The sequence below is a fragment of the Psammomys obesus genome, unplaced genomic scaffold (assembly GCF_907164565.1).
Source record: "Psammomys obesus unplaced genomic scaffold, mPsaObe1.curated_primary_1811, whole genome shotgun sequence".
In the NCBI taxonomy this organism is placed as follows: Eukaryota; Metazoa; Chordata; class Mammalia; order Rodentia; family Muridae; genus Psammomys; species Psammomys obesus.
Window position 1 is genome coordinate 13,657,188 of NW_026596085.1, and position 14,482 is coordinate 13,671,669.

General features: G+C 48.0%; 1 protein-coding gene across 2 annotated transcripts in view; it reads right to left on the minus strand.

Moving 5' to 3' along the window:
• Positions 1–14,482, minus strand: part of Tbc1d22a (TBC1 domain family member 22A) — a 274,151-nt gene that overhangs the window by 35,457 nt on the left and 224,212 nt on the right. For both annotated transcript variants that reach the window (XM_055627174.1, XM_055627173.1), the window contains one exon: positions 8,762–8,857. In XM_055627174.1, the coding sequence (XP_055483149.1) occupies positions 8,762–8,857 (96 nt within the window). The remainder of the gene's footprint in view (positions 1–8,761; positions 8,858–14,482) is intronic.

Sequence of the window (14,482 nt, forward strand, 5' to 3'; positions counted from 1 at the left end):
TGTGTGTGTGTGTGTGTGTGTGTGTGTGTGTGTGTGTGTGTGTGTGTGAAGAAGCTGAAAGCTGAGCCCCTACTTCTCAGATGAGAAATTCAGACATAGCAGAACATGTCACCATCCTGCCTCTCTTCCTGTGGACCTCCATCTAGGCAGGAAGGAGGCAGCCCCTGAATCAGTGCTGCCACTCTCCTGGGCAGTAAGCCCCAGGCCATGGCTTCCTAGTGCTGCTCCAGAGCTGTGCTTGGACACTGCTCTTTGATGGCATATACTCCTAAAGCTAATGTGACACAAAGCTCACTCTACCTAGGGCTATGAAGCCTGGGACAGACCTCCCACAGGCCATCAAGCTTTTCCTGCAAGTCACATCCTGAAGTAGCAACTAGGGTGTTCTTGTGGTGTGGCCCATGCTTTCCTTACTTCAACTGAGCCACAGGAAAGCAGCACTCATTACTCTCCTTGGACTTAAGATCCTGTAAGGCACCGGGAGCCTCTCCCACAATCTGTGCCTTTCATCTTTTCCTCATGCCTCATCTTCAGCCTTTAATCACTTCTCCTGATAAGAAAGTTGCTATTCAACTCTGCAGCCCACAGGACATGCCACTCAGAAATGGCTCAGATCTTCAGTGCCTGCCGCCATTACCATAATGAGCAGTAGGACTTAATAAGGAGGGCACATCTTCTGAGATCTGAAAAGAAAATTACTAACCTATTTGAATATGCAGGCCAGGACATAAACACTCTACTTTGGCAAGGGGCATGGGCCCAAGGGTGGGGGGAAACACTGGGTAGGACAAGATGGACTGGCCCAACACAACATACTCAGCCTGCCCATTTTCCATGAAAGCCAAGTACTGTAAGTGTAAAGTGAGTTTGGGTTGGCAGGCTCAGGGAAACGGCTGTCCTCTAAGTACAAGGAGCTGGGGTTAACCTTAAAGGAATCAGGCCTTGGTTAGAGCTGAGATGTTTACCTGAGGCTGGGTCTCCTGGGGGAGGTAACAGCTCAGACAGAAATTTCTGTCTCCCCATACCTATGTCTCTTTGCGCGCTCTCTCTCTCTCTCTGAGCATAAACATGTCTAGCCCTCTATTACATCTAAGGCTCGGCCTGGCCCTTCTTTCCAGTAGGCCCTGTGGCCACCCTCACCCTGTCTGTCCCCATACTCCTGAAGCTAGCTGTCCAGGTGGGAATCATGTAGTCACAGATGCTGTTTTGCTCCATAGCTAGACTAACGTGTCCTCCCAATTGCCCTAGGGCCTAGAACCCAGCAGCATATGTCTACTCACTGGCTCCTCTCAGATGGCTCTCATCTGAACCCACCTCTCTCTGCCAATAGGGCCAAGCAGCCCATCCCCTCAGCTGTGGCCACTGCTTCCCTACCTCTGGGCCCAGATTTTTTGTACATTCCTCTGCCTCCTTCAACACAGCTCCTACCCAGCTACCTCAACTCCACCAGACATACTGCAGGCCTGCAGGGCCTCTGCTCAGAGCTCCCACCATTACCAGCTGCTCCTTGCTCTACTGAAGGCTCTGCCCACAGCTTCTCCTGGACATGCTGTCTCCTCAGCACTCTGGCCCTTTCGTTCTGGGGGACAGAGAAGCACTGAGTCCCACCTCTGTTGCTGCATCATCCATCTTGCATGGCCCTAGACCCTGATGATAAGCACTCAGTGAGCAAGTGTAGACAGAAAAGTAGAGAGGGCTCCATGGAGGCAGCCTGGGTATGTGTAAGGTCTGTTGTATACAGTATGCTCAGCACACACACTAAGACACGCAGGGATTGCTGTCTACAGCCCGGGTGCAGGCAGGGTCTGCAATTTGTAGCCTGCTATAAAGCCTATAAACTTACATGTGCCCTTGTGTGCTACCCAATTCAGGGAAGGCCTGCTGCCCCTTACCTTCCCAAGGGCCCCTCCTCCTAATCATCAACATCATCACTGTCCCGTCTCACTTTTAGTCCACTGGCCTTGCTGAAGGCCAGGGCCCACCTGTCAATGGGGTCTAGTCATTCCAGTCAGCCCTGTCCTCTCCATGTGGTCTAGGAATCTGTTGTCTCTCTACATAGATGTCTAAGACCAGGAAGAACACACAACTTATGTGGTACAAGGCCAGAAAGTATGGGCAGTGCTCCTCATGCATTTCCCTGTATCTCATCAGGACATGGCAGGCCACAGGCTGGGTCCCAAGATCCTGCTCAAGAAGCTAAAGCAGCTAAAACACCAGGCAGCCCCAATAGCCCCACAGCAACACACCCACACTACAGCTCACAAGCCCCACACTGCAGTGCACCAGCCCCACAGTTACACACCCAAACTACAGAATACAACTCCTGCACAGCAGCATACTCTCCACACTTCAGAACCACGGCCCCCACACAGCACACCTAAACCAGGGCACACAAATGCTGCACAGCAACACTCACCACACTACAGGACACTGGCCAGACACAGCGACACACTCACACCACAGCGCAGGAGCCCTACCCACACAGCCCCACAGGCTGCTCTAACCACCCCTACTCTGCAGCTACCTGCCAGAGCAGAAGAAGAAATAACAATCCATTTCCAAGATCCCTTTTCAATTGACCAATTTTGTTTCTAAAATGTCTGGAAACGAAGAAGACAACTGATCTTTAGTTTGGCATTTTGTGACATTTGCTGCTTTAAGGATACACTGGGTGAGAGAGACATCAACCTGTATAAAGCCATTAGCCCACAGTGGCTATTCACACATTCAGTTAGCCACGGGGCAGAAGAGTGCACACTGCCTCAAGTCTGCTAGATGGCCCACCAGGACAGCAGTGGTCCACCTACAGAGATGCTAGAAGGCCTTGCCAGCAAGGCCATGAAGACGCAGGTATGCCAGGACATCATCCACATTGCCTTCTCCAAGCAGTCTTTCCATTTTGCTCCGCAGAGCTTTCCATGAAGCTCCCAGGGAAGGGCAGGCAGGCATAAGGCACAGTGGCTGGAGGCACTGGGGGTCTTCCAAGCAAGGGTCCTACATGTGGCTCAAACACAAGGGCACAGGCTCCTCAAGAAAGGGAGGAAAGGACTGCAGTGAACACTTAGAACAGAAAATAAGACTCTTATGTTTGCCACATGTGTGCATAGTCCAGGTAAGCTGGCACAAGACAGCCTGGTCACTACCTTTAGCACCCACATATGGGTCAAAGGCTACGTTTCCAGATGCCTCTCTCTGTGTGATCTACTTTTCCTATCCCACTGTCACCCTGCTTCCAAGTCTCTCCCCTGTGATTCAGACAGAATCACATCCCTATATGTCATTATACAAAGGCACCTGTGGGCACCAAGGTCCCCAGAAGAGTGGGGTCCCACCAGTACATTTGTGCATGTGAGCATATGTCCACAATCCTGACTCCTGCACTGCATCCCATGAAGGTTCAGAGCCCAGCGTCCCTCAGGAAGACCCTGAGCCATGAACTCACAGAGGAGGGGCTGCCCTCAAAGTGGACACCTTCTGGTTAGAGACCCACAGCTATGCATATTGGCCAGAGAAAGGGGAACTGAAGGAAAAGGGTACTTGAGGGTCACAACTAACCTAAACTGAATAATGCTCACACTGTGGCTCATTTTGTTCAGTCTTCTCTGTGCTTTAAAGCCAATCTGGGATTATCTTTGCACTGCGGCTCCTGTGTTGATGGATGCAACTCTGGGCCAGGTTTCTCCACAGAAATATGTCCAGCATCCCCAAACCCATGAAGGTTATTTAAGACCAGGTTTGGGTAGTTACAAAGTATTCCAAACAGCAATTCAAATGGCTTGGAAAACTGCCTCTGACCGTAAGTAACTGTTCTCCCTGGATCACAGGCTGGTGCTGGGCCAGAAGTCAGTCCTGGACTTGAGGTCTCCAGAATGGCTCTATACCTCGGCCTCTGGGAGGGGCAGGGCATGGCCCATTTGCTACACACCTGCTGATATCACTCAAAGAACATTTTACAAGGCAATGCTTGCTGGCAGGCATCACCTGTGTTCATTTTCAGTTCTGTATTAATGACCACAAGACATTTTGCATTTTCTAAATAGTTGCATAATTCTTCAGTGGCATGTCTGACCATTTTGAGTGTCTTCATCCATTTTCCATGAGGACATTTCCTTTTCATTAATTCTGGGTATGGATTTTTTTTGTATATTAAGGGCACAGGGTATGTTTTAGTCCCAGCTGAGAACAACAGCCCTCCCCCTCAAAAGCTATTTCTGCTTCTCACCTGCCCTTTAATTCGTGACGCTTCAGACAAACATTTAGGTTGTCAGCACGTGCTCAGAATAATCTAGGGCGATACCTTCCCCTGGGACTCTTGTCAGTTAAAAACCAACGTTTTAGTAGCAAATGTCATAAAAGTAATGTAAATGCTACCCCAAATGTGTGCTAAGTGAGGAGCAGCAGGCACTTCTAGAAGACTCTGACTCTCGTTCTCCTCAGCTAAGCCTCGGACAAGCAAGAACCCCAGAACCTAGTCCTGCCTGTGTGTGCTGGTCCCTGGCCAGGGTTCTAGGCTCCCACTCCAGAGTAAGGGCCTCTGACTCTCCTTTGCTGGGCCTGTTTCTCCTGCCCTTGTGTCAGCTATTTATACAGGGGCTGGGTCCACAGCAGGAAGAAGTGTGCGCCTTCGGGGCACACGCTGATTCTACTGCTGACCTACTCTGAAGAACTCCTGGGTCTGAAATGTCCATGGTGCACATACGTGCACATATGTGCATGTAGAGGGAAAGAAAGCCTTCCCACACTGCCTCCTCACACTACAGATACGATGTGCACTTCTGTTTCCATCACTCCTAGAGTATAGGCTGTGGGTTTCAGCCACCTTTTGGTGCATGATTTCTACTTACTGAACAGCAGGGTTATTTCACTTTCTCTTACATTTCGGGAAAGCTACTATACCTTGTAGGAGGTCATGTAGGTCATGTGACTCTGCCTTTAGCTCACTGTCAGGATGTTATAAGGGTGGGAAAGGGGTTACCCCTTGGCTGGCATCTGGGAACATAGCCCTTGAACCATTCTGTAGGTGCTAAAAGTAGTGACCAGGCTGTGTCTTGTGCCAGCTTGCCTGGACTACACACACATGTGGCAAACACAAGAGTTTCTTACCTGACTTTAGAGGACAGAGAATGTCCGATGACCAGCCCATAATCAGAGCCTTAGTCCCTGGATCCCTAAAGGGCATGGGCCCTCATTTCCTGTTAGGAGAGTGTGTTCCATGTATCTCTTGTCAGGAATATGTGGGGAGCTTGCCCTGGGTGCCTTTCCTTCCTACTGATCTTGTCACATCTCAGTGGCATTCCCACTCAGCATAAGTATGACCAGGACTTACTCATGAGCAATTTTAATGGAGCCCAGATGCATGGTGACTAGGGGACATGCTCTATAGTGTCCAACCAGACACGGGCTCTGGGGGCTGCATAGCAAGTGCTGTGCCCACTGAGATGTCTCCCTCACCCCTCAACACTGATTTCTAACCCACTCATTTTCATTTATGGACTTCTTTATTGTTATACACTGACCTCGTTTTTCCTCTTTTTGGGCTAAAGGTGGACCCTGTTTATTTTGGAAAGTTTAAGTAAAATCACTTTAGCTTTGCATCTATTTGCAAGTGTGGCACCAGCCATGTCTCATGTTTATTTTCATCTTATTTTTAACATTGAGAGTATTTTTATTACTTATCTTTTGTATTTTTTTTTACAACTTATTCACTATATATCCCAATTGTAGCCCTCCCTCAACTCCTCCCAGTCCTACCCTCTCTTCCTCTTCTCCCATCCGCTTCCCCTAGTCCACTGAAAGGGGAGTTCTCCCAGCTTCTACTTTCCTGTTTTGGCCTGCAGACCAGTGCCTGCCTTGCCTTGGGTGTGCCTCCTCCTCCAGCATAGTCCTGCTCCTATGGAAATGACAGGCAGCAACACACTACTGCCAACAGGACAAATCCCAGTGAACAGAGAAGGACCTGCAACAGCCGTTTGACAGGAACACCCTACTGCCACAGGCTCACCCCACCCCACTTCCACAGAAGAGAATCATTTCCTAAAATTTCATAGTAACAAGCACAATCTCTTGCACTCACCAGGACCCCAGGGTTCCTTATTTAATTTAATTTAATTTAGTTCTCCACAACACACCTTGAGTCCACTACACACACCCTCTCCAGCCTCCAGAATAAAGCACTACTTTATTCTAGCATGGGAGAAAAATCTACGCTGCGCTCCCTGTCCTCCCCATCTACACCCAAGCTGTGGGGCTTCAGGGCTGGCATCTAGGCAGCAACCAACACTGAACTGGTCTGCTTCCTGTCCTCCTAACCCAAGCTGTGTGAGGAGGAGGAGAAGAGGAAGAGGAAAAGAAGGAGGAGGAAGAGGAGGACAACACCCTCAGGAGGCCAGCAACACACTGGATTCAGCCTCTCAATGTGAACCCACAGTCACATCAGCACAATTCTAGCCAAACAGCAAGTGCATCTCTTAAACAAAAGGGTGCCAAAATAAAGGCAGCCTGAGCGAGAGCAGGGGTCGCATCACTGCGGCCTGTCAGGATGCCCCCAGGTCCCGTTGTCATACACATGGCTGCAGTAGCTCCAGCCACTCCCAGGGCCTAATTGGGCCCTCCTTTAGCCGCAGGCACATGTGGCATGCCACTGCGTATCCTCACAAGATAAAGGCTGTAGCCAAGAGCCCATACAGTGTCTCTGGTCTGATCTGTGCCAGTGTGTGGAAGGAGGCATAGACAGTCCCTTGCTGAAGGTGGCTCACGAGCAGAACATTGGGGCAGGCCATGTTAAGCACATGTGGTTTAGGGTCTTTCCATGGTGCTGCAGAAGTATTGTTGCACATCGCTGTACACAGCATCAATTCTCTGCTGCTCCATATCCAACCCAAGGCTGGCCTAACCTAGAAAGCAGCAAAGTCTGCTTAGAGCCTCCTTAGACACCAGTGCTGAGCCAGTGTGGCCAGTTTCAAGATGGCGGTAACCTGAGAGGCTAGCTCAGCTGAGACCTCTGATCCTCAAAAAGTTGCATAGCAATGTGAGTCTGGCACAAGTTCTCCTGGGGGCTTCTGGAACCAGCCAGGTCAGGAGTGCATACTGTCCAGTGGGAACCCAGAACACTGGCCAGCACACTGAGTAGCCACTGTACACCAGGAAAACAGAGCCCTTCTCTCTTCCATAAGCAGGCAGTTGGGTCGACAAGCCAGGCGATACCTGTAGAGGCATCCCTGCCTCCCAACGCGTCCTGTTGACAAACAAGGGTACTGTGGGAGATGGAGCTGAGCATTTAGGGAGTTTTACTCCAAGTCACTTGGTGACAGGGCAAGTCATGCTCCCTAGGACCTCCATGTTCTCAGAATGCAGCAAGAAGGGCCAGGTAGGTTGGAGTGCCTCAGCTCCAACATCCTTGCATATTCCTAGTGGGACAGGCAGCCAACACATATCCACCACTTGTGAACCATGTACACGAGGCTGAAAGAGGTCACCAGCAGTGCTGGACAGCTGCACACCCCAGCTAGCACACTGAGTAGCCCACAGGACAACTGAGTTCTGCAATGACACGGGCAGCAACTGAGGAAAAGGACAGCCTTACATCTCATGTACTTAAAACTGTGGACTACTGGGCAGGCTGGTCTCTGTCTGCCAAGGTCATATGGGCAGCTCCTTCCCCTGGCCAATGCCCTCACCTGTCGATGGTCGAAGACCACTCTTACTTGGACTGCCACCAGAAAGTTCCATCCTCACTCAGAATGGGTCTTCACACATCAATTGAGGCAATCAGGGCAGTTCTTCAGGTGACATTCCCTACTCTGGTCATTTTAATTTGTGGCAATTGGACACAAAACCAACTGTCACCCCCAAGGTCTGAGTAGGACTCTGTGAGACTGCAGGACTTTATTGACTTCTGGACAGTCATCAGGAAAACAGGGAGCTCAGAGCCATCTATGAATCACAGGGCTGAGGATAAAGACCACTGAGCTGCCACAAGTTACCACTTGGGGAACTTGAGACCACAAGCCCACCTAGCCTATCGAGAGCTGGGTGGCCAAAGGAAGAGAGTGACCAGATATAGTCAGTGCAGAGTTCTGTCGCTACAATGCTGGTATCTTCTTTGCTGCACCCTATACCACCCCACCCTGCTCAGCAAGGCTCTTGGCCACTAGGCCTTATGAGCTGGATGCAAGGACTCACTGACATCTCGGTAATAGCACCTGCAAAGGGTCAATAGTCCCCACAATACCTGGGCCACCACTTAGAGCACTGGGGTAGTCCAGGATCTGGGGACCTGGACCACAAGGTTTCCTGGTGGAACATAAAGATGGCAGGACAAATGTTTAGCAAGGCCTCTAACAAAGGGAGTTCCTTAACAGCTCTGTTGTTAAGCTGGTAAGGAAACCTGCACATCGAGGTTAGAAAATGCACCCCAACAACATAGCCTCCAAGTGACTGTTCAGAGGGGAGCTCAGGTGTGTGGCGTCTCACAGACCCTGTGTCCTGGAGCTTATACCAGACCCTGCAGGGTCACACTAGTGAGGACACATGGCTCAGGGAGTCTGGGTTGCACCTGATATACAATGATGCCAGCCCAGTTTACACCGTGGTGGCCAAGTGTCATTAGCTCTGTCTCGGCAGGAGGCGCTTCCCGGCAGCAGGGGGTCAAAACCAGTATTCCTCACAGTTCTTCCAACAAATCAGTCGTGAACTAGAATTTAATAACGCTTTCTCCCAGCAGAAAACACAACTCAGGCTCTTCTAAAAAGTGGTTACTTACTTGGAAATCTCTTTCTTCTAGAATTTCTCTTCTCCATCTCACGAGGAAAGCAGCACAGACATACAAGTGGAAATGGGAAAAGCCCTCAGGTTCAGACTGAAAGAGAAAACACAAAGAGAGAGCCTCTCAGTGTGGGGAGCCATCAGCCAATGGGGAAAGTCACCTGGGGTGGGGCACTGCAGTCAGGGCCAAGACAAAGCTCACTTTCATTCAGAAACTGAACTGCAAATGACCATCTCATCATGATAAACTCCATTTATTCTGGTAAACAGGGTCCCAGCTTGGGCCTTCAACAATATCAATAACAGCAACTTTCTTCTCTTCACAGATGACAGCCAGGGATAGTTTTGGTAGAATTGGTGAATGCCCATCCTATACCAGGTGCCAAACCTGAGGCTTGGAGAGTGGCTTCCACATCACAGAAGAGAAAGCAAGGCTGAAAGTTGAGGAACCAACCAAACAGTGGAACAGGAAGTTTTCCTGTGAGCATTAATAAGGAATGCAGCTGGCAGGAGGACAGGAAGTCTGGTGGCATTAGCCTGAATTACCACCCCCACGTCATTCTCCAATGCAGTCAGATACATCCTTCCTTCTGTTCCTACCATCTCATACTGCTGTTACCCTGGAGACCTGCTAAACCTTCCCAGACCACCCCACTGGGCCTACACAGCCCCCTTCTAGAAGGCTCTTATTCCTTCACCTCCTGCAACTTCTAGCTGAGTTCAAGGCCATACCACCACCTACTCAGACTATGGGACCCCAAGCTTAGGGCTCAGTTTGTTACCTTCACGGCTCTGCTATGTCCAAACATTCCTATGCAGCCATTGTTACTGGCATATGAAGTAAAAAAAAAGTATACAGTGCAACCAAAGGTGACATGTTTTAAGAAAAAAATAAAGCAAGGCAGGGGGAAGGATAACAAGAGAGGTGTCTATGCATGCTCAGGGGCTTACTGTAATTTCCATACAGTGGTCAGTCAGCTAACGAGGAACTCACGCAAAGAACCAAGGAGGGAGTGCCAGGCACAGCCCAGAAACACTAAGATCAGCAGTGCAAGGCCTATGTCACCAGGCATTCTCATTCTCACGAGCCTCGAAGGCTCTTAGCAGGCGACAGACAATTCAAAGGCTCCACTGGCTTCGCCACTGAGAACAGGGCACAGGGCAAGGTGGACAGGTAGAGCTCAAGACAAGCTTGGGCACAGTCACCATAAAATTGACAGGTGTAAGCAGGGCATTGGTAGTATACATCTTTAATCCCAGCACTCAGGAGGCAGAGGAAGGTGGAGCTCTGAGGCCAGCCTGGTCTACAGAGTGAGTTCCAGGACAGCCAGGACTGCTACACAAAGAAAACCTGTCTTGGAAAAAAGCTAAACAAACCAACACCAAAGAGTGATGTGCACCAAAGAGGAGCAAGAGCTTGTAACAAGGGTGCACATTCTAGATCCACGTTAAAGGTGAGCCCACAGCATACTGCTATATGTGATGAGTTCAAGGTCTAAGGGAAAGAGGGAGGAAAGGCCTTAACTAGGATGCATTTGCCAGTTTCTAAGATGAGAGGCTTTGCAAGAGCAGCAGAACACGTTTGATGAGATAGCTCTCCTAAGACTTAAAGTGCAAGAAGTTAGCCAGTGGTCTAGAGCAGAAACACACTGACAGCAGTCGGGGAGCTACAGGGAGCCCAGAAGCCCCAAGCTGCAGAAAGTCCAACTAGGGAGAATGGGGATGTGGCCAAGGGTCTTAGTCATATGGAGGCCACAGGGCAGGGCAGGCTGAGCACTCTCAGCACTCCAGGTGGGCATTGGTTCTTCATTTCCCTGTACTGCCTGCCCAGTGCTATGTTAGACACTCGAACAGCCACTCTGTCTCCACTTCCTGACTGTGAGGGGATCAGCTGCCACCAGTTCATTGCATGGAATGATGCTTGCTGAGGCCTGACATCACAGCAGGTTAGCAAAGTCTCTTCCTGCTCCAGGCTGAAGATCACAGTCACAGATGAGGCCTGCATCCACCAAGATGATAAACAGCGCTCATTCATCTGGTAATGGGGAAGACACCCTGAGAGTCATGGTTCCTTTGACTAAAGCAACATTACCTTGCATTCCCAGGATAAACTGCATCCAATCACAATGTACCCCAGTTTTTAACAATTTCTAGGTCCTGACTGCACTCACTCTGCAAGATGAGACTCTGGTTTTCTTTTCTCTGTCTCCATGGGGTTTAAGTGTTAGGCTGTTTGCCTCTTTCTCTTTAAGAGTACACACAGGTTTGGGCTGCATTTCCTTCTGATTCCTGATAGACAGCCCCTGCGTGGTAAGCAGGGTCTGATGACTTCTCTGTGAGCCAAAATGCCCTTCTGAATTAATTTCTATATGGTCCTTTTCTAACTTAAGGGAGATCGCTCTAAGCTCATTAGTGTCCAGCTTTTTCCATTCTGATACAAGCAAGCAATGCAAGCCTGTCAGTCACCCTCAGAAGCTCCACTTCAGCTGTAGTCCGAATCTTAATGAATCTTTATCATTTTGATGTCAAAGAACGTGCCACTGGCTTTTATGGTGTCTTTTGGATCATACCTGATCTATTAGCATTTTTTCAAATCTGTAAACCTTTTGTTTGTTTCTGTCCATTTAGCTTCTGAGTAACTGACTGTAACTTAATTGAATTCCTACAGAATGTGGCTTAAGGACTCCTGTTCTTTGAAAGTAGTTTGGATTTGGGTTTGGGATAGAACACAGCTGCCACAAATGTTTCCTGAAGCCGCTGCCTTGGCAGGAGAGAACATGAACACTGAGGCCCCAGGCGTGGCTTTGCCATGGCCAGCCTGACTGAGCTGCCAGCGAGTGACCTAAGTGGACCCGCCCACACTCTGTGTGTAGTCAGTGTAGACTCCCTTGTTGGCCAGTCTGGACCTGGACAGGGTTCATTTTTGCTCTGCTGGTGTCCTCTCTATCTGGCGTGAGTAGATGTTTCTTTCCACATCCACAGAAAAAGTCACACAACAAAATGCCTGCTGTTCTTAAACACACAACTGGAGCTCCCAGAAGCAGCAGTTCATATTTGTCTATTGAAAAAAATTAACTCATAGTATTATGAGTTAACTCAATGTACTAGGAAATAAGAATGTATTAAAAATCCTATGACAACAGTAGATTGGTTTTCTGCTTGTAGCTCTGCCAAATTTGTTTTCTACATTGGAAGTTATGTTATTGGGTACATACAGATTCAAAATTTCTTCAATATCATCATCAAGTATCACCCTCTTCATATCAAGCAATTCAGTGTACAAGTCTACAGCTTCGAGAAGCAGTAGGATATTGAGACATAACTAAGATCATCTATCAGCTTTTGCTGCATAATTTATCTTAAAATTAGCTACATTTTACTATGTGTGACCTTTTGAACACATCATCACAGTTAGGAGAGCACACATGTCTGTCACCCTGTATGTGCCCTCATAGCCATTTGTAAATCCTCTCACAGTGCCCAGGTCACCATTGAGCTAGTCCTCAATACACAGCAGCTTACGTCTCACATTTGCAGAGGTGCCACTGTGCTGTATGTACGGTATTTCCTAATGTCCTTCACTCAGACCTACTATTTTGAAATTTGTCTGCCATGTTCCATGCACCCAAAGTTCATTCTCTGCAAATTCTACAGATTGTTCCCCTGTATGACATACCAGTTTTTCCATTCCCTATAAATGATAAGGTGTGTTCCCCTGAATGGGCATTCCACAGTTTATTCCCTGCAAATGTTGAGGTATGTTCCCCAGAACAGGCATACTACCATTTGTTTATCTATTCTCTGCAAATGCTGAGGCATGTTTCCCTGAATGGGCATAGCACAGTCTATCCAAGAATCAATCTAGAGACACTGAGCTGCTTGCAGAGCTGTGTGCATGTTTGTGCACTAGTGTCCCTCTGGACACATGTTGCCAAACTACTTTCTGAAGTGGCTCCACCAATTTATGCTCCCAGTAGCAATAAATGAACATTCATGTTCCATCCCATCTTAGCCAGCATTCTACAGTCAGACAACTCTGTTTTAATTGAGCTTCTAATAGCCTGCAGCAGTGTCTCACTGTGGCTTTTGGGTACCTATCCACACTTCCCGAATGACCACTGGCTAAGCATCCCCAACATCTTTTGGTATTTGGAGCTTTTTCTCACTGTTTCCTATTCATGAGTTTTACAAATTGTTTTCTTATATTCAACATGGCAAGTCTGTTGTAAGCCACTGCTGAGAAAATGTGCTTTTCAGACTACGCCTTGTCTTTCTATACTCTGAACAGTGACTTTGGGGAAATGTGTCTTAAATTCTCCTGGAGGTTCCATTTATTAATTTGTCACATCTAAGCAATCTTTCCCCGACTCAAGGGCACACAAGGTTTGCTTCTATTAGAGTTTTACATTTCTGTTTAGGTCTCTGGTCCAATGCCAGTTGCTTTTCAAAAGTGTGAAGAAGCTGAAGGGGTGCTTGTGCATATGAACACTATTCTAGCAATTTTCTAAGAAGCCAACACCCACCCCCGAGTTAAGGCTGAGGTCACCCAGCCTTACTCCATTTTTAGCCTTCTCCAGAGTTCTCCTGGCCCACATCTCCTCCATTCTGGTATCAACTGCACTGTCAGTTTGCCAATTACTGCAAAAGAGCTTGTGAATCTACAGAACAACTCCCGCCCCCATGTGCGTGTGTGTGTGTGTGTGTGTGTGTGTGTGTGTGTGTATGTGTGTATGTGTATGAGAGAGAGAGTGTGTGTGTGTGTGTGTGTGTCTGCATATATCTCTGTGTCTGTGTGCAGATAATGTGTGCCTGTGTGTCTGTATGTGCACACATGCCTGTCTTAGAACCCCAGAGTCTTCTGGTCCATCACTCATCTTCATTATCTTCAGCAGCATTTTGCAGTTTTCAGGATTCAGGTCAATTGCAATGTTTGCCAGATTCTCCATAGAAATGTCATATGTTCTGGTGATACTGAAAATACTGTCCTTAAATTTTTCAATTCTGCTTCCTTATGCTAGTTGTCAGCTAATTTCTGAAACATGTTTTGTTTGGTTTTGTTTTTCCCCCCCTCCATCCTTAATTTCTCCTTGTCTTGAGAGTGACAGATCTTCCCAAATGCAGCTAAGGCCCCTCATCAGCAGTTTGGTCCTCACTGACCATGACTGACATTCTCTGTTAGTCTGCATCCTTGAAATCTCAAGCTGCTGGTGGCTCTGTGCTCTCACTTCCTTTTTTTCCCTTGTTAGTGAACTGACTTGTCTTTATTCATTATTCCAATGTCTACCTCTAACTGACCTAGAAATTACTAAGTTTCTGCTGTTATCTTAACACCAGTCCTATTTTAGCAGAAAAGTGTAACTCCATGGTCTAAAAGGAGGCCTCCAACATGACAGGTAGGGGCTAAAGGTGACTACTACCATACTTAATAACCTGAGTTCAACCTCTAGGCTCCACACAGTGAGAAAGAGAACAAGCTCCCACAAGTTGTCCTCTGACCTCATGTGCACCATGGCACACACATACACACACTAAATGTAGAATAAAATAAAATAAATCATTATCTTCATTTTAATATCCCAAAGAACATAGGACATTATGAATGCCTTTGCCGTAGTCATATCCAAGACACACATTGTTCTCACACTCCCCAGCTTCACACTCAAGTGCTCTAGTGCCACCCTGGTTATTTTTCTTATAATCTGGGATGCCTTTGTTTTGC